Source organism: Cyanistes caeruleus, chromosome Z (assembly GCF_971803275.1).
Source record: "Cyanistes caeruleus chromosome Z, bCyaCae1.hap1.1, whole genome shotgun sequence".
Taxonomy (NCBI): domain Eukaryota; kingdom Metazoa; phylum Chordata; class Aves; order Passeriformes; family Paridae; genus Cyanistes; species Cyanistes caeruleus.
In genome coordinates this window covers 67,160,050-67,183,640 of record NC_141732.1, presented here as the reverse complement: position 1 = coordinate 67,183,640, position 23,591 = coordinate 67,160,050, and the positions used below count along the sequence as shown (strand labels likewise).

General features: G+C 36.9%; 1 protein-coding gene across 9 annotated transcripts in view; it reads left to right on the top strand.

Moving 5' to 3' along the window:
- The window catches only part of NNT (nicotinamide nucleotide transhydrogenase), a 43,834-nt gene that overhangs the window by 3,954 nt on the left and 16,289 nt on the right, over positions 1 to 23,591 (top strand). For 7 of the 9 annotated variants that reach the window (XM_086869960.1, XM_086869959.1, XM_086869962.1 and 4 more), the window contains exons 3-17: positions 4,293 to 4,522; positions 5,629 to 5,846; positions 7,255 to 7,342; positions 7,963 to 8,051; positions 8,861 to 9,048; positions 9,837 to 9,970; positions 11,686 to 11,877; positions 12,819 to 12,972; positions 13,866 to 14,027; positions 14,797 to 14,907; positions 15,625 to 15,770; positions 17,302 to 17,497; positions 17,878 to 18,111; positions 19,946 to 20,106; positions 21,002 to 21,181. In XM_086869960.1, the coding sequence (XP_086726086.1) occupies positions 4,293 to 4,522; positions 5,629 to 5,846; positions 7,255 to 7,342; positions 7,963 to 8,051; positions 8,861 to 9,048; positions 9,837 to 9,970; positions 11,686 to 11,877; positions 12,819 to 12,972; positions 13,866 to 14,027; positions 14,797 to 14,907; positions 15,625 to 15,770; positions 17,302 to 17,497; positions 17,878 to 18,111; positions 19,946 to 20,106; positions 21,002 to 21,181 (2,483 nt within the window). Of the gene's footprint in view, positions 1 to 648; positions 807 to 1,921; positions 2,094 to 4,292; positions 4,523 to 5,628; positions 5,847 to 7,254; positions 7,343 to 7,962; positions 8,052 to 8,860; positions 9,049 to 9,836; positions 9,971 to 11,685; positions 11,878 to 12,818; positions 12,973 to 13,865; positions 14,028 to 14,796; positions 14,908 to 15,624; positions 15,771 to 17,301; positions 17,498 to 17,877; positions 18,112 to 19,945; positions 20,107 to 21,001; positions 21,182 to 23,591 lie in introns of those variants that run through there. The other 2 variants (XM_086869965.1, XM_086869966.1) reach the window with 2 other exon arrangements.

Sequence of the window (23,591 nt, the reverse complement as noted above, 5' to 3'; positions counted from 1 at the left end):
AAACTCCTTTTCCCTAAGTCACTCTCTATTGGTTGATACTATTTTGTTGCAGACTACTTTCCAAAGTCAGGTTAAGGAGATCAAAAACCTGTATTTTCTGCTATAGTTTTCACTTAGATTGTCTCTAAGATTCTTGTAGATAGAAATTTCATGGAGAAAGTCACTGTCATAGTTTTGTTTACCTGAAATTTGAATATGTCTTCATTGCACAGTTAGGATTATGGTAAGGAAATGAGAGTGTGGCTTTTTACTAGTTTTTCAAAGTTCTAAGTTATGTATATGCCACTGCATTTCACAGGAATGTACACTCCATTTTAAGACCTGTGAAATTTAATGATTCTACTTCTGATAGTGGCAGAATCCAAGTACTGTGTATCTTCTACTCAGTATATTAAGAAACTTCATGACTGGAAAAAGTGCTCTGGGTATGTGTATATCAGTCAGTATTTGGAAGATGTCCATGATGTTGTAAAGCAGTTAGTTACTAAAACATACTCAAGGCAGTTCTTAAAGAGATTATCTGACATGAAGGATTAGAGAGACAACTTGTAGGCTTCACACTCTCATGTAACTTTAAACCCCTAGCAAGAATAGCAGACAAGCTTCCTCAAAATAAAACTTAAATCAAGGTCCTAAATATAATCCTAGGTTTCATCCTTTTGAAACTACCGACTTTGATGAAATTGCTGAATTCAACAAACCAACTCTGTGTTAATTGCAAAGTTCCTCCAGCCAGAGTACCAATTGTGTGTATCAGTGCAAACAGGCAGCTGGGAAGACACAAACTCATGTCTAGAATCCAAAGGGTAAATTTATTTCCATTACTTCACTAATGGGGTATTGCTGAAGCAGGGCCCGGGCAGAGGAAAACAAGTGGAGAAACAGGCACCAGTAAATCATCACAGACCTGCTGTTCACTTAGGCTTATCAAGAGTTATTTCCAGCTGAAAGGGAGCTTTGCAATCCTCCTTGCTAGTGTTCCGCTTTTTAACCCTTTCTTCCCAAGATCTGTGCTGCAGTTTTAAGATAGATCTTTGTTTTTAAGCTGTGGATACCTGCTCCATTTTGGTGCTGAATCATGTGGAAGCTCAGGGCAGTCTACTTGAAAAATGTCCTGTATCTTCTCTAGGTAAAAGCTGGCAAACTGACAGTTTGCTTATGTATTAATTTGCTTTTGTATTTATGGGTTACTAGAGTTCTGGTACAGTGGGAAACTGAAGAAAAGTAGGTACGGCAAATGAGACTTGTTGAGTATTTATCTTGGATTTGATCTCCCAAAGCTCTGGAGAAGAGCATGTTCCTCAGTGCTGATCTGTGCTCATTCTGTTTACTAAATAAGGTGCAGATACTTTACATCTGAAAAAGTTGTACTAATTTTTATTGCGTGTAAGATATACCAATAAACAAAGAAGTGAGGAATGAGGAAACACATTTGGCATGTAGTGAGTGTATATTTGTGTCCTGTTACTCCTAGCCATTTATTTTTCTATTCTGATACTCCACACAGCAGCAAATGAGCAAATGGAAATGAGAATCATCTATTGTCATTAGAGGCTTAGGAGCTAAAAGAAGATTTGCTTGAGAAAAAGAAAGGCTTTAGTCAAATGTATTTGTGCCTTTAAATTTGCAGTTATCTATTTCCTTTATGCTATAATTTATTCCTTCCCCTATTTGCTCCTCCTTTCCCTTCCCTTTCTTCCCCTTTTCCCCCTTATTTTTCCCTTCCCCTATTTCCCCCATGTTTTCCCCCTCCTTTCCTCCCTTTCAGCATTCTTGTGCCACAGAAATTTCCAAAAGGAGAAAGGGAAGGTTGTTTACTCAGTGCTTTTTGAAACTTTTTGCATACTATCCTACCCTAGAGCTATTTCCTCGCTTAAATTCTGATTGGTTTCTGTTATCCTAACAAATTTCAATCTTCTAGGTTTCATTCCTGCTTCTGAGAGACAAGAGAGCTCATTTCCACCGAATTGATTTAGTGAAAATCAGAAGCAGAACTTTATTGTGTAGTAATTAGAAGAGATGAGGAGAAAGTCTCTTCAAATGACAAGGGTAATTTGAGTGACAGCAACAGTTACCACAGCTGGTAACAAGTGGTTAGTGCTGCTGTGGTAGGTATGTCCTGAGCTGCACGGTGATGTTTAGATTTGGTGTATGCTGGTGGAGCAAATCATTGCAAAGCTCTGTTACCTTCGTGGATCTGTTATTTCAGATGTGCATTTTGCTTCTGTTGTGACTTTGTTCTATGAATGTATGTCTTTCTGAATTTGAATGTTGTCTTGTGATTAAAACATTTCAAATGTTCTCCACCATATAAAACATCAAAACACTTCTATCTTCAAATTATTTGATGCTATTTTATTAGTCAAATTTCAAAGACAAAGCTAAAATTAAAAAAAAAAAAAAAAGTAAAAGTAATTAGACTCATAGACTCATTAAGTTTGGAGAAGACCTCTAAGATCATGTCCAGCCTTTGAGTGGACTCCACTTTGTCAACTAATTGTAGCACTATGTGCCACATCCAGTCATTTCTTGAGCACTTCCAGGGATGGTGACTTGACCACTTCCCTTTAGCAACCTATTCCAGTGCTTAACCATCCTTTCAATGAAGAACTTCTTCCTGGTGTCTAATGGCTCGGTACAACCTCTCCTAGTGCAGCAACTAGAAATAATGAACTTCTTTTTTCTGGTGGGCTTTCATTCTGTCTTTTTGGATGTATTGATTTTTTTTTAAAGAGTTAGTAGGATGAGAGGTATAAGTAGGTATTTAAGTACCAGTTCTTAGCAACTCTGCACTGTTTTTTCAGAACACAGTATGTTGACAGTTTCTAACCAAAACATTTTCAGACTGTCAGCTTTAAGCACATTATAGTCCAGCTTCAATTTCATAGATAATTTATTTTTATGTTTTAAATCTGAATCTATTTCCTGAAAGCTGTTATATTGTAGTTTGTTTTTAGCTTTTTTTGCATGTTTCTATCTCAAAGTCATAGGGAGGCCTTCTTAAAATTTTCATTCTTTGCCTGGTACAATATTTTGTATCATAATACATAGTATTGTTGGACAATCTAAAAAGAGATTTGTGATTTTAAACAAGCCTGTTGTCCTCTTCCTCTCCTTTTTTAGGTTTGGGGTTTCTTTGGTGGGTTTTGTTGTTGTTGTTGTTTGATCATTAATATGAGTGACCGCTTAGACTGCTCAAATTATAGTTTATTAATATTCATGTGGTGTAAATGTCTTGCATAGTAATGCCACAATCCAGGCTTAAATTCTGGATAGATGTCAGTGAAAGCTGGTACAGGATTCAGCCTATGCCTAGCATGGACTGCATGCTGTCAGTGTAATTGAAGCAATGTAATAGTTTTATGTATGATTATTCTGCTTGAGCCTGTGTATTCATAAATAATGTATTTAAACACTTGTTTGGATCAGAGAAGTTTATCTCACAGATATGAGACTGAAAGCCCCCAAATTGTACTCAAGTGAAATTTGATGTTTGTAATTTGAAAACTTTAAGTAAACCCCAAATTTCTGTGTCAGCAGTTTCCCAGTGTTACTTAGTGGAGCTTTGAACAAATTAGGACAAGGAAATAACTTTGAAGAGAAATATTTTCAAAGAAACTAGTAGCTGGATATTCCATTATTTTGCAACTACTTTTGAATTCACGTTTTTCATTTCTGTGGCAACTTTAAGGGTAGCTCATTGATGTAGATATGCCTTTCAATGTTCTTTCTGGTGCATATGTTGCATTCAGTAATAGTGATTTGGTATAATTTGATATGTATTACACATTGTAATGTATATTACAGTTGTAATTTGATATACATTACAAATGTATTCAGTTAAAATGCAGTTCCACTGTTCAAGCTCATTTGTTTCTTTCTTCACAATAACCTGGAAGCATCTAGAAAGCGATTTAAATTCTGGCCTGAGGCAGAATCTGTTATCACCAGTACGCCAGGTATTGTGTAAATCAGAATGCCTGTTATACAGTTGGAACTCTGTAAATGCCAATGGGTATGAACTGCACCAAACACTTGTTATTGCTTGTGTGGCTGATTGTGCTCACCTGCTGATTGCTGAGAGAACAAGGTTCTCTAGGAAGATGGTGTAATTTAAGAAAATATAAATGAGGTTCCTAGAAAATAGCATTCTGCTTCCTCTTACCTTAGGAGGGAGAATTTCTAACTGTGACATGTGTCTGCATGTGTCTGTACAACATTGAAGAGTGTCCCTTATATCAATTAATTAGTGTTTAGTACAGTTAATGCTGTCTTTTCTGCCACTCTTACAGGAATTCCTTACAAGCAGCTGACTGTAGGTGTCCCCAAGGAGATATTTGAGAATGAGAAGAGAGTGGCTCTGTCACCGGCTGGAGTTCAAGCCTTGGTTAAGCAAGGCTTCAATGTTGTGGTGGAATCTGGTGCTGGAGAAGCTTCCAGATTTTCTGATGACCATTACAGAGAAGTTGGAGCAAAGATCCAGGGGACCAAGGAAGTCCTGGCTTCTGATTTGATTGTGAAAGTAATTGCTTTATTAGTATATTTCCTATTACATTGTTCTTGGAGAAATGTATAGGTATTTTTTTTTCTAGTAATCTGTGAAAAATTCAGTAAATAAGGTCCTTTAAATTAGTGTTTTCCGTTTTGAGTTCTAATTCAAGTTTTGTAATTTTTTTTGGTAGCTCTGTGTGCACCTACACTAAAAAAAATCGTAAATGACAGTGTTGAAAAAAAAATGTGGGTAATTTCTTAGAGAGTTTTTAACTACCTAAGAGTTGTTTTTCCTGGACTGAGGTAGACTAGTTCTGGAATCTAATCAGATGAGATTCCTGCTCTAAGAAATCTTTTATCCAAAATTGATAGCATATAACTCTAGTTATTCTTTTAAATAGAGTGGTTTGGGATTTTGAAAATATGATTCTGTAACTTTTCTGAATTCAAACACAGCAAAAGCGTGTTTAAAAATTGGAGAAAACAGCAATCTTACTTGAGAGATCTTAGGCTGTGCAGAGTCCTGAAGGGGAAAAAAAAAAGAAAAAGACCTTTACCTTATTGTGGCTTCCTTCAGTTGTTCTGTTTAAAATTATCCCATTGAGCATAGAATTTCTGTGAGCTGCTTTTTGAACAACCCTTTTAAGTAGGTTTGTCTTTGGAGAAAAGTGAGAAACTCAGAAGTGAATGTAGATGAATGTAGATCAGTGTCTGCTGGACATCTGCCATGAAATACCCTGTATGTAGTCATGCCCTGCGACCTGATTGGTGGTTCTTAGTTTGTAGAGCTTAATTGTCATATCTGTTGAGTAATAATTTTGCTTAAAAATGGTGGGTTTGAGGGTAGCTGTCTGTTGTAAAAGCAGGAGATGCTAATTAGAAGTCATCAGATTTTTCTGAAGGTGTGTGCTGACAATTTTTGTCTTGTCACAAATCCACCTAGTGCAAATTCCATGATGTTGGCTGCAGCTGAGAAGTGCAGTTACTCAGTTCAGTTGTGTAAATATCTTTTGATTTACTTTCTCCCTTCTGTACTTTCTGGATGGGAATGGACAGACTGCAACCTGGGAGAAAGGAAGTGGAATGTGTTCTGATTTCTTTCCTCTGATTAACTTGGAAATTTCTGTCTTTTTTCAGGTGAGAGCTCCTATGTATAACTCATCTCTAGGTGTACATGAGGCAGATCTTTTCAAGACAGCAGCAACCCTGATTAGTTTTATCTACCCAGCACAAAATCCAGACCTCCTGAAAAAACTTGCAGAAAAAAAAGCTACTGTCCTGGCTATGGATCAGGTTCCACGGGTCACCATTGCTCAGGGATATGATGCACTTAGCTCCATGGCCAACATTGCTGGGTATGGATTTATTTTGGTTTTTTTTGCTTCACTGAGTATAGCTGGTTTAAAATCATGTGCTTTGAAATTAGGTATATCTAAAATGATTCTCCATCTCTATATTCATGCAGAGCTGTTTCAAGCAGGGTGGTGTTAAAGTTTCTTATGGTTAGCTTTACAGCAGATCAGAGCAATGCTTTTAAAATAAACAAAACTGAACACAATTTTTCCAATTCCTTGACTGTTTTGTCTACTACCTTTTTGTGCTGAACTAGGTTATCTTGAGCACAGATTGTCTGTCATGGGGATCTGGTGTTGCTAGGAGCTAACTAACCCAAACAACACTCACTGTGATTGCAATTGCAGTGGCAGTTACAAACAAAAGATCAAATATTGTCAGACCATCTCCATGTTTTGCAACTAGCATTTTAGGTATTGCAGTGAATTAAAATGTTTTTATACCACATTTCTTTAATTGGTTTATTTTATTTTTTTAAAGTTATTATTTTTTTTACTTTTTACTTAGATGATGTCTGAGGCATAATAAACCATTGTGAAGGCTGCTAGATTTTGTGCACACAGTGTACATCCATTCACATGTTAACTTATTCCCTATGTTTTCATTTGGTGTTACACTATACAGCAGAAATTCATAATGTTTTTGAAGATGTAAAATACACAAAGTATATTCCAAATTTGAGCTACTTTTATGGCATACAGACCTCTATATCTCTCTGCTAGAAATAGGAAAAAGAGTGGAATGGGACCGTTGAACCACAACACTGTTAGTAAAAATACAAGAAAATGTGCCTTGTTGTTAAGAAAAGATGAAATTACACATTAATCTTTATTTTCAGGTAGCTCTGCTGGTGTTACCTTGGTGTCCAGCTACGAAGGTAGCTTGGCTGGGGCAAATAAAGTAGCAAGTTTAAGCTATTTGTCCTATGCCATATAGCTCTGTGAAGTTTGGGTCAGAGTACCTTCCTTGAATGTGCCCTTGCTGGCCTAAGTGGGCCAACTGCTGAGTTGCTCTGGGTTTTGTAATTACTTGTTCATGCTCCCTTCCATAATGACCCTCAGGTTATAGCCTTGGAAGGTAGTTTTAAGGACCACAGAGTTAATTTTTGGCAAGTTATACATTTATTTTTCAGGTAAAATTTTATTTGTGAGAATGATTAGTTGTAGACATCCAGTATACTGAAGTCCAAAAATTATGTGTGAAAATGCATTCCATGGTTTAAAAAAAATCAAAAAACACATGGCAAGAAATATGAACAAAGACTATTAAGCTTGTTTTCAGTGGTAAAACACTAAGCTTGCTTTATCCTAAGCATGCTCTGGTTAAATGTTCATCTTTTAGATTGATGTAATGAATGGAATTTTACCGAATCTGAGAAAATACTGATATGTGTTCATCCTTGATTGACAGTTACAAGGCTGTGGTCCTGGCAGCAAATCACTTCGGTCGATTTTTCACGGGTCAAATCACAGCTGCTGGTAAAGTTCCTCCAGCAAAGGTATGTGCAATTAAACACATACTGTTGCAAAAGAATATGTTAATTTCTGAGCAGAGGTAGTTGTTGCTGAAACTATGTTGAAAGACTTTTTCCTGTCTTTTGACTTTTTCTAGAGACTTTAGAAATCGCTATAACTATTCTCATACAATTTTTTTGTTCACATCTGTTCTGGTTTTGTTTTGGGAATAATAGCATAACTTCAGTTTTATTTAAGTTTGCTTAGTTTTAAACATCAGATTAGCTATATGGGGTTGGGTTTATTTATTTTTCTTCAAAATAGGAGAAGGCAAGGAAGCAGTTAAGAAAATTCAGAGATATTGGTATTTCTGGTGCATTGAGGAATGCAATGGAAGGGCTTACTTAATTGGAATTACAGGTGGATTGGGTTGAAGAGAAATGAAAGTAGAATTAGAGCAGGAAAAAAGGAAGATAAATCAAGGAGAACACCTGTGTTTTCTTAGGTAAATTATTAGCTACAGAAGAACTGGCTCTTAGATATGTGTAATTAGGAGTTACAGCTTTTAAGCTGTTGGACGTAAGGGGGAATCTGCTAAAGCAAATTTGGTTTTATCCTAAGGTATCTTATTTAAATGGCTGGTTAATGAGACTTATCATTCTAGGTACTGATCATTGGAGGAGGGGTTGCTGGCCTGGCTTCTGCAGGAGCAGCAAAATCAATGGGTGCAGTGGTTCGTGGATTTGATACTAGGTAAGGGTGTGAAAATTGTAATATCAATCTGAAATTACTTTGTTTGTGGCTGTATTACAAATGAAATAATTTGTGCTGCACTGAGTCATAATTCAATTCCTGCCATTTTTATGCCATCATCAGTTCTTCATTTTTTATTAATTTAAAAATCTGTCTAAAACTTTTCCATTTTCATTTTAATTCCCCTTTTTAACTACTCTAGATACTTTTATCTTGAGATGTAAGAAATTTCTGTTTAATTCTCTGCATGTTGTGACTGTTCACCTAAAACTGAAATTTAGTCTTATTATTTAATGTGATGTCATATGATGCAAAGTAAATCTAAGAATATTAACAAGCCACAGCTGCAAACACCCACCACCTGGTAGTTTCCTCTGTGAAAGTAAGACTTATTAGTCCTTCCCAACTCACAGTTTAAAGACAAGGTCCCAGGTTCTGTGCTTATCTCCCATTTTCGGCACCTCAGATTGGGCTGTAGATTTACCAAGTCATGACAACAGAAATGCATGAGGAGAGTTAATCACCAAAGCCTCAGCTTTGAGGCTTTTCTTAGAGTAACTCTGCTGACAATACTGGAAACCATAGGCTACCTTCATTCCTTATTTAAGTATGTCTGGAACCTAAATTTATCAATGAAATTATTTTTTTGCACTGAATACAGAAAGCTGAGGGCTTTGATTATGGTCTCTTTAATATTAGAATAAGTTTTACATCTCTTGTCTGAAGAGAGCTACTAAAAACCACTGGTAAAGTCATGATGTATTTTTAAAGTAGTGTTTTTTGTCTCACCTATAATTTTCTTTTTCTAGAGCTGCAGCTTTGGAACAGTTCAAGTCTCTTGGTGCTGAACCTTTGGAAGTAGACTTAAAGGAATCTGGAGAGGGACAAGGTGGTTATGCTAAAGAAATGTCCAAAGAATTTATTGAAGCTGAAATGAAACTCTTCGCCAAACAATGCCAAGATGTTGACATTATCATCACTACAGCACTTATTCCAGGTATGTTTTATGTGAAAAATGCTACTTTTCATTTTTCTAGTTAAGTTGTCATATTTTGAAGTTGTATCTGCATAAAAACAGAGGGGTTAGTGAATTATGTCTGTGGGAGCATGTACCTTTACACTTCTATGATAAAGGTCTGGTTTTAAAGTGTGTCCTTTTGTTTTTTTAAACAACTTTTGTTTTTGAAGACTATCAATATAACTCAAATACTATCATGTTTTTCTTACTAAAAAAGGAGTAGGTAGTAATAAAGTAGGAATATATAATTCTCTTGCTTATCTATTGCATCACTGCTACTTCTGCTATACATCTTGTGCACTGGAACAAGTCTGATTGAACTGGTACTCTCCTTTACAATTGAAACCTAGTAAGAAAGAGCTTAGATTTTAGTGCTTTGTGTTGCACAATATGCTGTATTTTAATAACTCACAATGTGGTGGGGTATTTTTTTTGTTTTTTGTTTGGGTTTTTTTTGGGTTTTTTTTTGTTTTGACTGGAATTGTAAGATTGGATGTTAAAACTGTCAATTTACTGGCAGAATTTGACTTATCTTTGGCAGACTACCGTGCATAACTTTCTTGTATCCTTTTGGAGCAGGATGTTCCAGCACCTCTTTTGTCTTTGTAAAAAAAAAACTTTTGTGATTTTTTTTTTTTTGTCCCTGGTAAAAATTTTGCTTACAACATTAAAGCTTATATGTAGAGCAAAGAGGAGTAGTCATCTCCTAAGCTCAACAGATAGAAAGCTGTATTTTGTGTTTAACTTCCTATGCCTTGTTTTGTCAGGCAAAAAAGCTCCAATCTTGTTTAAGAGAGATATGATTGAATCAATGAAGGAAGGTTCAGTTGTTGTGGATTTAGCTGCAGAAGCAGGGGGAAATATTGAGACTACAAAGCCTGGAGAAATGTATGTTCATAAGGTGAGCATTTTAATCTGCAGTTCATTCTCAGTTTACCTGTACTTCCATGTTTTGTAAACTGCATGCTGAAAATGAACAGCTGAATTTTTCAACAGTCTTTCAGCTGCTTTGGGTGAAGTAATCCTTTAGATTTGCATTTGGTCACTATTTATATACATCAATTTGAATATTTTTAAAGAAAATAACACTTTTGAAGAGTGTTAATTTGGTTGTTAATGGGTATTACAGAATTCTTGCTACTTAAACTTCCAAGTCTAGTGTTTGTCTCTTCTGAGTTGAAAGTCAGATTTCATATCTGTTTCTCAGTCTGTCTAAAAAACATAGCAATAGGTTCTTTGACTTGCTTACCACCTCCCATGACTGGAGCTTAACATTCCCTGTCATAGGTAAAGCTAAGCAGGTTCAGACTCTCGATGTCTTACTTCAGTACAAAGTCTCTGGCCTACTCAGTACTATTTCAGCTTCAGGAGGGTGCTGGTTTGCTTGTCTTTATCTTCAACAATATGAGTATATCTCCCATCGATTAGCCAAAGCACTTGAAACCCAAAGTAGATGTAGCATGAATTGGTTCATTAAAGTAAGTAGTTTTGGTCTTGGCTGAACTACTTTGGTTTTGCTCCAGTGTTCATTTGCTCAGCTGAGAACTTGTCTTTTTGTTTTTTGTTTTTGGTACTTATAAGAAGTCTGCTAACAATTACAGAAATCTGGGTGATGAGATTTATAGTAGTAGATTTCCTAGGCTGTAATTTGGTAATGCAACAATATAATACCTTTATTTGGGAAGTCTGTAGGACACTGCTGCCGTGGTTGTCATTGACACAAGCAGAATTCTGTTTGTATGTATCAAAGAATCACATGTTGCATTTGTCTTTGTGGCTTCCTAGGGCTTTTGATGTCATTGCTTAAAACCTGAAACTAGAGAATGTAAAAGAGAGGTGAGCAGATACTTGCATGTAGAGTTTATATGGAACGCTTTTAGTCAGAGGCGTATTACCCCTGGATTTAGTGTACTGGCTCTGTGCTTTGGAAAATAGCAGTGGTGCAGCATTATTAGGATTGTGCCAGAGCATTGCATTAGGAAGCCAAAGTTCTGGAAGCATGCAAGGATTTTAGGTGTAAGTTGTGGGAGCTGTATTTTAACACAAGCCTGCTTTTGAACACCTAAGAGTATATGCCAGCCTTAACTTCCCACTCCTTCCTAAAGCTTGATATCCTCTAGTTCTCATTAGTTCTTTAAGCAGTGAGATTATATTAGGTTACATTTTTACGTACGTATGAACTCAGACTTATTACTTGCACAGCTCTGAGTGAGCTCCCTTCACTCCACTGGCATACAGAAATTGTCTCTAGTGCTTGCCTTTCAGAAAAACAGAGCATAAGGCAGATTAATATGTTACCTGGTTGCTTAAAGAAGTTAGGTTCTGAGAGAAGGTAGGATTTGAGAAGACAAGCTCTTGCACCAATATATCTTCTTGTCTGTGAAGTCATGTTGTTAGAATTAATAGCATTTAATCATGTTGGATTCTGTAGCTATTGCGGGTGATCTGTCCCTGACACAGTAGTGTCAGAGCTGCAGGTAGCAAATTATGTTTGGGTTATAAACAGGTAAGTGAAACAGTTTGGATATTTATTTCCAGAAGGATGTACTAGAAGGGATGACGCTTTTTCAGTGAATGTAAAAAATCCTTATTATTTTACTTGAATTTTTTTTTCAGGGTGTTACACACATTGGGTACACAGATCTACCTAGCAGAATGTCTACTCAGGCTAGTACCCTGTATTCTAATAATATTATCAAACTTCTGAAGGCCATTAGTCCTGACAAAGAGAATTTCTACTTTGATCCAAAAGATGACTTTGACTATGGGACTCTGGATCATGTTATTAGAGGAACCGTAGTAATGAAGGTAAGCCAGTAAAGACTGTCTTCTTAATTTGTGAGTACAGACCTAACATGTATTACTTCTGTCCCTTCAAAATGCATTCAGAGATACTGCATGTCAACAGACTTCAGAGGTGGCTTGGTAGAGCATGTGGGAAACTGTGTGTTTATTCAGCTGAAAATCCCTGTCTCTTTGTTTTGTTTTTTTTTTTTGTCTTGTCTTCTTGTCAAGGTTAAATGTAATGTGTTTTCTAATGAAAAATTAGAAAAAGATAAAATTTGCGTGTTCCATGTGATTAAAAACATAGCTATTGAAAACATATTTGAGGCTTTACCAGACCAAAACATTCTTCCAGAAAAACATCCTTCCTTTTTTTTTAAAAAAGAAATTTTCCTTTTATAGGAAGAAAAAAAATGGTGAAACTAGAATATGAAAAATACTTTCAGCTTTATCAGAAAATAATAAAATAAAAACTCAGGGTGTAGACTTCAGCTTTGAAGTGGTGTGTACTCAGTGCTGATAGCTCCACAGAGGCCTGGAGAATAACAAGAAATGTGGGATTATGATCCTTGGTTCCTATCTGAGGTCTGAAAAAGCTGTGATTACAGTTCACATCTGTAGCAGTTTTTGTTATTTCCAAGACTGTGTTTTATTTTGTATAGATGTTTTCCAGTTAAGGAACTTTTATCTCTTTGCTTTTCTCTTATTTCTGCTCTGGAGCCTTGTTCTGTGTCTTCACCAGGTGCCCTGGACACTAATACCAAATCTTGTCTGAGGGATGTGTAAACCAGTATGATTAACTAGGGCATGCCATGCAAACTTCTGCTGATGCAGAAAAGGAGCCTGTTCCTGGGCATGGCTGTAGGATATTAGCACTTTTCTGACTTGCAGGATTAAGAAGAAAAGGCATATCTAAGTACTAGGCATCTACCATGCTAGGCATAACTATAAATATCTCTTGTCAGGATGGCAAAGTGATTTTCCCAGCACCTCCACCAAATAACATTCCTCAAGGAGCACCAGTGAAGCAGAAGACTGTAGCAGAGCTGGAAGCAGAAAAAGCAGCTACTATTACGCCTTTTAGAAAAACCATGACTACTGCATCTGTATACACAGCAGGTGGGCAACTTCTATTGCTGGAGAATCTGTGTAGAGTACTTCTCATTTGGCTAATACCTTTGAATGACCCATCATCTAACTCATTCAATTGAACACTGTTTGGGAGAGCCTTTGATTTGCTAGTGTATCCTGGTGCAAAATCAGTGCAGTGTAAGAATTGCTTGAGAGGGAAAATAAAACTGGAATTTTACCAAAAGTATTGATTTTTCAACAAGTGCTGATTCAATCTCTGTGCATGTATGTGTGTTTGGCTCTACTTAAATATTAGTAAAATGCTTAAAATTCTGAATAACTCCTGCCAGGGACTGTGCCCATACTTTGCAGCAGAATCATCTCAATGTCTTTGCTTTCTTCAGATTTTATTGTATTATGTGAGACTTAAATGGCCACAATCTACTGAAGTATTGGAAATAGGACATTTGCTTTAACAAATAAGTATTGGCTCTCCATTTCATTATTACTGTCATTGCATCAGAACATCTGCATTAAGTAATTAATGAATTCAGTAGTCTTAATCTTAATCCCCTTCTCTTCATACATATGCTTTGATACTTCCAAGTAATATCTCAACATAGTTGTGACTTCTACATTTTTTTCTATAGAACAGGAGAGTGACAGGATTCAGTGTTTGTGTAGAAACCTATCTTTGCTGCATTGTGTTAATGCATAACAAATATATCTGGATTATATTTATGGCTTTGTTTTCTGTTACAAAGAAACACTGGTGCTGAAAGAACTTTGTGTATATAACAAAATGATCTCACTGGTTTTGAAGCTAGTCGGTGCAGAGAACTCCATTTTGCTTTTGTGTCAGTACTAGGCTCCTGTTGTATACAGTTTAAATGTAAGATGTCATTGAAAAGTTACAGAGTTTTCCTGTCTTTTCCTTCTAGGTTTAGCTGGTATGTTAGGGCTGGGCATTGTAGCACCTAATGCTGCTTTCACACAAATGGTGACGACGTTTGGCCTCTCTGGAATAGTGGGGTACCACACAGTGTGGGGTGTGACTCCTGCTCTGCACTCCCCACTCATGTCTGTCACTAATGCTATCTCAGGTAAGTGGCTGTCACACAGCTGCTTGTTTTCTACTTGAAGGAGGAACAACTCCTTTTACCTGAATTAATGTTGCTTTGCATATTAGAGTTTACTTTCATAAATAGCAAAGACACCTAAAATGTTGTATTTCTGAGAGTATGATTTTTTCAAAAGAAAGGCAAATATGATGCTGCATCCTTTTAATTTTCATAATGTTTTATGCTTGACCTATTTGCTTAAAAGTTTGTTTTACTGGCAGGGCTGCAGTCTCCTTTCATAGACCACATCTTCCCTCCCATGTCTCCAAAATATTGCCCTGAAAATAACTTACCTTTCCTATTTTTTACATTCTTTTATTCATCTCCTCAAACTATGTGTCTTGAGAGAGGGGGAAAAAGAAAAGAAATCTTTAGATACCCATATGATGCATAATTCTTAAAAATAAGATTTTATTTATCTGTGTTTGGCTATATGTGGCAGGTGACAAGTGTTCTACTTTGGTTATTAAAAGCAAAGTTTGTGTTATTGAACAAGTACTTGGCTAACTCTGTGCTTGAGGCACTGTTCTCCAGAACTACATTCATACACCGTTTTTTTCCTTTTGAAACATGTTTGTATTCTTGAAAAAGACAGCGGTAGTCTTCTTCAAGCATTAATGTGTGAAGTAGGAGTCAAAATTTGAATTGACTGGTATTTGTCCAGCAGATGAAAGGAAACTTCCTATACTTATAGAGGCTTTTAAGGTTACATAGTAACATTTTCCAGTAACACTTTTTCTCTTTTAAACAGGTCTGACTGCAGTTGGTGGACTGGTGCTGATGGGAGGACACTATCTCCCTGAAAACATTTCCCAAAGCCTAGCAGTGCTTTCAGCCTTTATATCTTCAGTCAATATTGCAGGTATGAATGTTAGGTTTTCTCCTGAGGATAACTTCAAGTACTAGTGTAATTAACTCTTTAATTATATAATTCCAGAAGTACTAGTCTGAGAATAGAATCTGAGAGCATTTATCAATAAAAACCTATCACCACTCCCAATTTTCACAGTAGATATTGTAGGTATTTTGCATACCCTGTGAAGTAACCTTTTTTAGGAAATTCTTAAATGTGCATTTTCCTTTCATAGTATCCTTTGGGTGATGATTATATTTTCCTGTATAACCCAAGAGGGTAGTTGTAGAGGATTTGTACTTGTTTTAATTTTCCTAATTGAAATAGTGGCATAGAACAAAATTTTGTTTCCTTGAGCTTCTGAAGTCCCAGCTTCAATAATAAAAAAGACAAGAAAGTGAGCAATGTGACTTAGAAATACTGCTTTTCCTAGACTAGGTGGGTAAAAGAACACAGTCATAAATGAAGCTGTATCCTGCAGTCAATGTAGAGTATGGAGCCCCAGAGCAGGTTCTCCTTTTCTTCTGAATTTCTTCCAAAGGCTAAAAGAGACAGTAAGATCTAACCCTGAATATACCTTTGTTTCCTGGTGGTTTTCTAGGTTACTAGCTTTATTGGTTGCTGAATTGTGTGGTGATATGGTATTACTAAATATTTCTCTTATAACTTGGCATGTGCTTGATTTCAGATTTTATTTTTTTAAGAGTGTTCCTTTACTTTGTCCAGGTGGCTTTTTAGTTACACAGAGAATGCTGGATATGTTCAAACGTCCCACAGACCCTCCTGAGTACAACTATTTGTACCTGCTCCCTGGTGGTGTATTTGTAGGAGGATATGCAGCTGCTCTCAGCGGTGGCTATAACATTGAACAAGTAAGAAGATAACTTTATGGCTCTTAGCCCAGTGCTCAGTGTTATGTTTCTTCATGCCTGTTCTGTTGAGGAGTAAATAACAAATAATCCAAGGTCTTTCCATCATGTTCCCACAAGGCAAATCTGAAGCTGATTAACTGTAAGCTTGCAGTCACATAGCTAACATACTTTAAAAGCTCTGTTGTTGTTTGGTTTTGTATTAGCATAGCAGGTGCTTTTATGTATTGGACTGTTTTCCTAAATTACAGTCTAAATAATACAGTAACTACAGAAATCAGTCTTCGTTTTAAATATTTCTGAAAGTTCAACTTGGCATGACAGTTAAAAAAAGTTGGGATCAGTTTTCAGCACAGGGGGATGTACAGGGATTTTACCTAAAGCATCTTTTATAGTAAACTTTTGTTTGCATTTGTTTTAATAGCAAGAAAAAGTTTGGAAAAAGCAAATCCAAACATATTGTTATGGCAGAGGCTTCTAATGCATTTGGGTTTTTTCAATTATCTGGACATATATAACTCAGTTCATGTAAGTTTGATTATACTTTTTGCAAGCAACAGTTATAGAGTGCCACAGAATCATCAATGTACAAGAAGACCTACGTTAAAGATCATCAAGTCCAGCTATCAGCCTTGCACCACTAGTGACCACCATGGTCACTATCAGACCATGTCCTCAAGTCCCACACCCACAAGTTTTTTTGAACACTTCCAGGAATGGCGACTCCAGCACTTTCCAGGGCAGCTGGTTCCAATATTCTGCCATGCTTTCCATGAAAAAGAATGTCCTAGTATCTAATATAACCTTCCCTTTGAGCAAGTAGAGGCCATTTCCTGTTGTCCTCTCACTTTTTACCTAGGAGATGAGACCAATTCTCACCTGGCTACAACCTCATTTTGAGGAGTTGTAGAGAGTGATAAAGTCTCCACTGAGTTTCGTTTTCTCTAGACTGAACACCCCCAGCTCCTTCCTCATCAGACTTGTGGTCCAGATGCTTCACCAGCCCTGTTGCCCTTCTCTGAATTTGCTCCAGTGTCTTTGTTGGAATGACAGGTCCAAAATTGGACACAGATTTCAAGGTGTGGCCTCTCCACTGCTGACAACAGGGGAATGATCTCAGTTTTATTCCTTCTGACCATGTTATTGCTGGTAGTTCACAACTATCTAAATTATTTCTTAGTTCAAATTTGCCATAAACAAATTCTAAAACTATTCCTATAATGAACAGGACCATTTAACTTTGGGTTTGTGCTTAAGGAAAGGTTGCTTCTGAGCTGATAAGGAAAATTAGTTCTGCTCTAGTTAATATTCATTCTGCAGATAAAATAAGATCATCATGTAAGGGAAAAGCTTTGTAGATAGCACGTTTTAATTGGCTAAAAACACATCCTGTATGACAGTTTCTCAACTTCAGTTAAGAATTGTGACTTAAACACATTCTGGAGAAGTCAGCCCTTTAGTGTAATAATTGGAGATGTTTTTACAGCAATGTGATTTGTCACTACTTCATACTGATGGTTTTCCTGTTTTAAAGGTGATGTATCTGGGCTCAGGACTGTGCTGTGTTGGTGCCCTGGCTGGTTTGTCTACCCAAGGAACAGCTCGTCTTGGAAATGCTTTGGGAATGATCGGTGTTGCAGGAGGTTTAGCCGCAACCCTTGGAGGCCTTAATCCCTCGCCTGAATTGTTGGCACAGATGTCAGGTGCAATGGCACTTGGTGGAACCATAGGTATGTGTATGATGAGGGAAACCACATGTCCAGAGGTAAATGATCTTGCCCAACTTCATGCTTCTGTTCAGTTTCTGACCAAATACTGCCAAATTCCGTCTTTCACTCTGTGCCTCTGTCACAGAATACAACGAATTTCTCAATATTTATTGAAGCTTCTTAGCACATGATATGCTTTAATCTTTCTATTTTTCATGATGTTCTGCTTGCACAAAATACACATGTGCAGCCTTCTGTTCAATGCCATAGCAATTTCTAGTTGGAGCAGGCTTGTGTGTGTGTGTGTAATCATTGCACACTGAACCATCCTATACTAATTTCCAGCTGAACAAGTGGGTTGTGGTTTTTAAGATTTCCCTTCTGTCTTCAACTCTCAATAGGTCTGACAATTGCTAAACGCATCCAGATTACAGATCTGCCTCAGCTAGTGGCTGCTTTCCACAGTTTGGTTGGTTTGGCTGCTGTGCTCACCTGTGTAGCAGAGTACATGGTTGAATATCCTCACTTTGCCACTGATCCTGCTGCAAACCTCACCAAGATTGTGGCCTATCTTGGGACATACATTGGTGGAGTGACTTTCAGTGGCTCTCTTGTTGCATATGGAAAACTGCAAGGTGAGAGGTTCTATGCAGAATTAAATATTTGTTAAAGGGCTTTTCTTCCCCCTGGAGATGGCTCTACTTTTAGACTGCTGTGTAATTGGGAAGAAACACTGCATTTTGCGCCAGGTAAAAGTTTATATGTTTAATTTTAACGAGTGTACTTTTTTGTTTCTAATTCTGTTTAGTTTGTGTGCAGCTTTAGTTATGAAAGGTTGTCTTCAGTGCTTGGGCATATTACTACTATCCATCTCTTGTCTAGAAATAAGTGTTGCTTTTCTGTTAATACATCAATGCTTTTCCTTGAATTTATTTTATTGAACTTTTATGATCATAACTTTGTATTTCTGAGCAGACATTTTAATTGAAACTCTCATGTTGCTGGATTCAGTGAGAACTAGTAATAATTCTAGGATTTTGTTCTTAACACTGCAATCTTCACTAAGGTAGGCAGCTTGCAGTATTGAGGCTGTCTCACTTTAAACCATTCAGTTCACTGTCTATTTACCTACTGCACAAACTCCATGCTTCTTGCTGTTTTAGCTTTCTAAGTTAAATACTCACTAATTCCTGATTCTTATGCTTGCAAAGGTTTCTTTATTGCATTAGTTTTTGTTTTTGTAAGCACACAGCTTTTGAGAAGCTGAGGTAATACTTGTACTAAGAATTTCAAGCTAACAGCTTCCTATTACTAATTCTGTTGTTAACTTTGCAATAGTTCCTTTGGGAAACATCTGTTTGCTTTCTTCAGTGTTTGTGAAACCAGCCATTGAAGGAGGAAATATGACAAGGATGGAAAGCTGTCTTCTCTAATAATCTTTTGAAGGATTTGTCCGTAGTATGTATTTCTGATGTATCTCTGCTAAGTACTTACTCATTTATTTCTTCTTGGTTATTTTTACTCTCTCCATTGTACCCCTCAGTGATTTGTGCGCATGTCCCTGGTGAGCTTCACTGCCTGTTTGAGCCTGCTCTCCTATTTCTGTTTACTTTTTTTTCCCTTGCATTTTCATATCATCATGATACAAAATATGAAGCTTGTCTATCTCATGAATTACTGATCCTGTGGTATGGAAAAGTAAGTCGCACACTTTGACTCCCCTGCCTGAGACCATCAGTTCATTCTTTCTCTTGAATTCAGCTAAATTTTAATGAGACACTGTTATTCCTGATGTAAGTTATTACTGGGAAACTTGCATTTTGCAACTCTTTTTCATGTGGTTTGAAAAAAAACCCATAATGCGAAATAAATGTGACTGTTTTAAACTGAATCATACAAATACTGAACCCCTTTTTCCCCATCAAATTTCTGCAGATGTGGGAAGCTGTGGGAGTTCTGTGTGACTGAAAGTAGTTGTGAATTTAATGCATTTGAAAGCAGGAGTGTTTTGTACTTGGTGTTATCTGTGTAGTCATATTTTTCTAAGCACAAAATTTTTGAGAGATTGAGATAATCCTTGTGTAGAAGTTCCAGCTAAAAGCCGTAGTTAACATACAAAGACCAGGAGTCAAAGTAAAAGCACTTTGTTGAAGGAAAAATAAAAAAAAAAATCTCTTTTCCTTTTTCAAAAGGAAAAGAGATTTTCCTGACTATTCTGGAGCACTTCAGTGAAATTAGGAAGTAAACAGAGTTCAGACAAGAGTATTTGAGAATCTTGAGGAAGTTTGAATGTGTTGCAATTCTAAGTCAGCAGAAGATCTCAGCTTCAATTAACTTGTTTTATCTTTGGCCCCTCCCTTTTTCTCTTTTTTAATTTTTCTTTTGCTGAGTAATTCAGTCTTCTCTGAAGGAAAGAAACAGGCTCCCCTGAATGTACACGTTCATGTCGGAAAATGTGTTTGGTTGCAGGCATCTTGAATTCTGCACCTCTGCTCTTGCCTGGTCGACATGCATTGAACGCAGGCTTGCTGGCTGCCAGCATTGGTGGGATGGTTCCCTACATGATTGATCCTTCTTACACCACGGGAATTACTTGCCTGGGTTCTGTGTCAGCACTCTCAGCCATAATGGTAAATTGAGGAATTGTAGAAAATGAAACAAGGAGTTTATTCACCAGTTTTGCAAGTTTCCTCTTTACGGATTATATTTTACCATCCTGAGTCACAGTGGGAATGGTGCCTCTCTGTGTGGTAAATTGCAGTAGCAAGTAGCAACTGACTTTTCTAGATCTAGCTGTAAACCAGAACTGTTCCAGAGAACTGGAATGCACTTTTATAATTACAGCTTTTGCAGCTATTAATTAATGAAGCTTTTTATATGATACAGTGATATTTGATAAGACTTTTTGGAAAGTTAATCACTAAAATACTTTAAATAGCTCTGGATCTACTTCCCCCATTCACTTACACCACCAGTGTACACCAGTGTTGCATAATTTACCTTGAATATTGTCATTCTGTAAACTGAGTCTTGCAAAGACTGCACAATATGAATGCCTTATGGTGTGAACTGGTCCATGGAGCTGGTAGGATAATTTTGCAAGAAAAAAAATATGTGACTAAATGGAACATGTATATGGTGTGGTACTTTTCTGTCCTCTGAAAAGGCAGATATGGTAAGTCAAATCCTCAGGCCACAGCCTCAATACCTACACTGAAAATACTTGAATAGGTTCTAGGTAACTTCATAGCTGCCTAGAAAGGTTGTGGATTCCCCATTCCTGTAAGTGTCCAAGACCAAGTTGGATGGGGCCCTGAGCAATATGATTTAGGCTGTAACATCCCTGCCTAAGACAGGGCAATTGGAACTGCTGGAAACTGTTGGAAAGGCTGACCTTTAAGGTCCCTTCCAACACAAACCATTCTATGATTCTATGTTTATTCTTCAGTGCTGCAGGCTAGGTATCTTCTCTGGATGTTCTCCCTAGTCATTGCTGATACTGAAGTATTTTCTTTCCTTCTCCAGGGTGTCACTCTGACAGCAGCTATTGGAGGTGCTGACATGCCTGTAGTTATTACTGTCCTGAACAGTTACTCTGGATGGGCTTTGTGTGCTGAGGGCTTTCTGCTGAACAACAACTTGCTGACCATTGTTGGTGCACTTATTGGCTCCTCTGGTGCCATCCTCTCTTACATCATGTGTGTGGTAAGAAGTCAACAGAAACTGTGCTTCTTTGCTAAGTAATGAAAAAACTTCTTTAACCATGTTTTTTAGGAAGATAAGTCATTAGATCTCAAACTGTTATATGTTTATAGACTAGAAAATTCTTGATTGAAACAGTTGGACTAGATGTCAGTGATTTTTCTTTGGTTCGGTGAGAGACATATCTCAAAACTGAGGAAAGCCCTTGCACTGACTTAAGCATTAAGGGTTTGAATCTGAGCTCGAAGAAGTATGACTACTTGTGGTCAGCTATTTATTTTTCAGTCATACAGCTTCTGAAACCTGGTTAAATTTAAGCTAGATTTAATATGTAGCAGGAGATACTTTAAGTAGTGTGTTTGTTTAAAAAGCTATTGGTTAGCTAGTGATTTATGGTTAGTTTTTTGGAGTGCAGAAAGGTGTAATCTTGTCTTCAGAGCAGCTACTTTGGAATACCACGGGGTGGCAGCAAGCTTGCACGAGTTCAGTGCTGATGCGCCTGTGTGTAATTCTGCTTAATTTCTGCCCTTGTGCTCTTTGATTAGTGCCACTGTTCTCCTGTCTGATGTTTTCCTCTGGTCAGCTCTGGCGATCATATTTTACTTCATCTCCACTGATAAACAGTATTGTTACCATGTTAAGAATGTTCAGTATCATTCTTTTTCATCATTCTTGAGGAAGAATTTCAGAAAAGCTTTAGAAGGTATTCTTGTGCAACTACATGGAAGTGAGTTCAAATGAACAACTCAGGTATGAATTCAAAAGAATCTTGTTCTTTCTTGATCATTTTCTGTCTCCTTATCAAAAGGAAATCAAATTATGTAGGTCATATATTTAGTTGTATACATTCAGGAATTTAGTCCATGTCACTGAAAAAATAGTGCTTATGGGTAACACAGGTATGAAAATTCTGTTCTTTAAGGATCAAATGCTTGTAAACCTTAGGGAAAAAGTGAAACATTTAGTATGTATTTACCAGTAATTTATCTATACCTTCATTTTTCTTACATTGTCTCCTTCCTTTCTTAAAATTGCTTACCTCTTAGCACTCACAAAAGAATTTTGAAATACTTACAGAGTTGGTTAGAGGAACGCGGGTAAATAGGAAGCCTGGGGGTATAGTTAGCAAAATAGTTAGGCAGTGGCAGAGTGGCTTTCTTCTATGTTTCTCAGATTACAGGAAGTTTAGTTTTTGAGGTAGTGTCTAGAAATCTTGTGCTTCTTTATATAAAAGCATATAGAACTTAGACAACTGAAGGTCATCAACCAGTAAAATGAAAATTATTTTGTATGATTTCTGCACAATAAATAGAATAACATGCTCTCACCCCAGAATTTTTTTTTTCTGCTTTACTTCCTTTAATGGAAATAATTACTTTTAAAAGCATTGTTACAATCAGGGGATTCAGTATCATTGTCTTGAACCTGCATTTCAGAAGAAGGAAATGCTCAAGAGTTTCAATAAATTCTGCTTTTGGTGTTTCAACCAGTGCTAATGAAGCAACAGTTTTCCCTTCCACTTTTGTTTTTTTCTTTTGTTTTGTCCTCCCTACTCTTCAGTATGATTTCTGTCAAAACCATTATGGGTACTTATCTACTACAGATGAAAAGGTATTTGTGGAAACACCTTAATAGTTGATTGTGGATCTGATTTTCTGAGTCTGTAAAGGTTTTCAGCCTGTCAGCAGCTGATTTCTTTCCCAAGGGAAAGTTTCTTGAGAAACTTTTTCTCTCAAGGACAGTTTCTGTAAATATCTTACACTTCTCCAAACAATTCTGCACAGCTGTGCTGAGTGTGTTTCTCTTGTTCCATCAATGGGACTAGAGAGGTGTTGTTCCCTTTACCAATCATGTTAAGCCTGCATCTGAACACCTTATGAAAGGTGCCGAAAAAGTTTTGAATAAAGCCTTCTGATCATCTTCCTCTAGCTGCTGAACTGAACTCATGCTTCATTATTTTGTGTCCAACGGTGATAATTTATATCTTATTTTTACAGCATTTTTCAATTAATTTTTGTGATAAAACTGTAGGTTAATCATCTAAAGGCAGTCCAGCTAATCTCTTAAATCTTCAGTAACTGAGTTAAAGACAGAATTCAACTTCAAAAAGCAAAGGCCTGTACTGTTTGCTTGTCCTGTGAATTGTGACTCTTCTAAGACACCAACACAACATATCTTCAGAACATTTGATTGTCAGCATGTCCTTGTACTTCCTTTTTCCCCTAGAGGGAATATTTGATGGTTGCAGTTCTGGTATTAGAATCATTATGGGATGCAGAAGAAACTTAAGGTTGAAGAGGAATCATTAACTGGGTTGATGAAACAGAGGAAGAAAGGGGACAAACTGTGTTAGTCTTAAAATTGTATGCTGGCCACTCTTGTATGCTAGCTGTGTAGTTTCTGTGGGCACAAT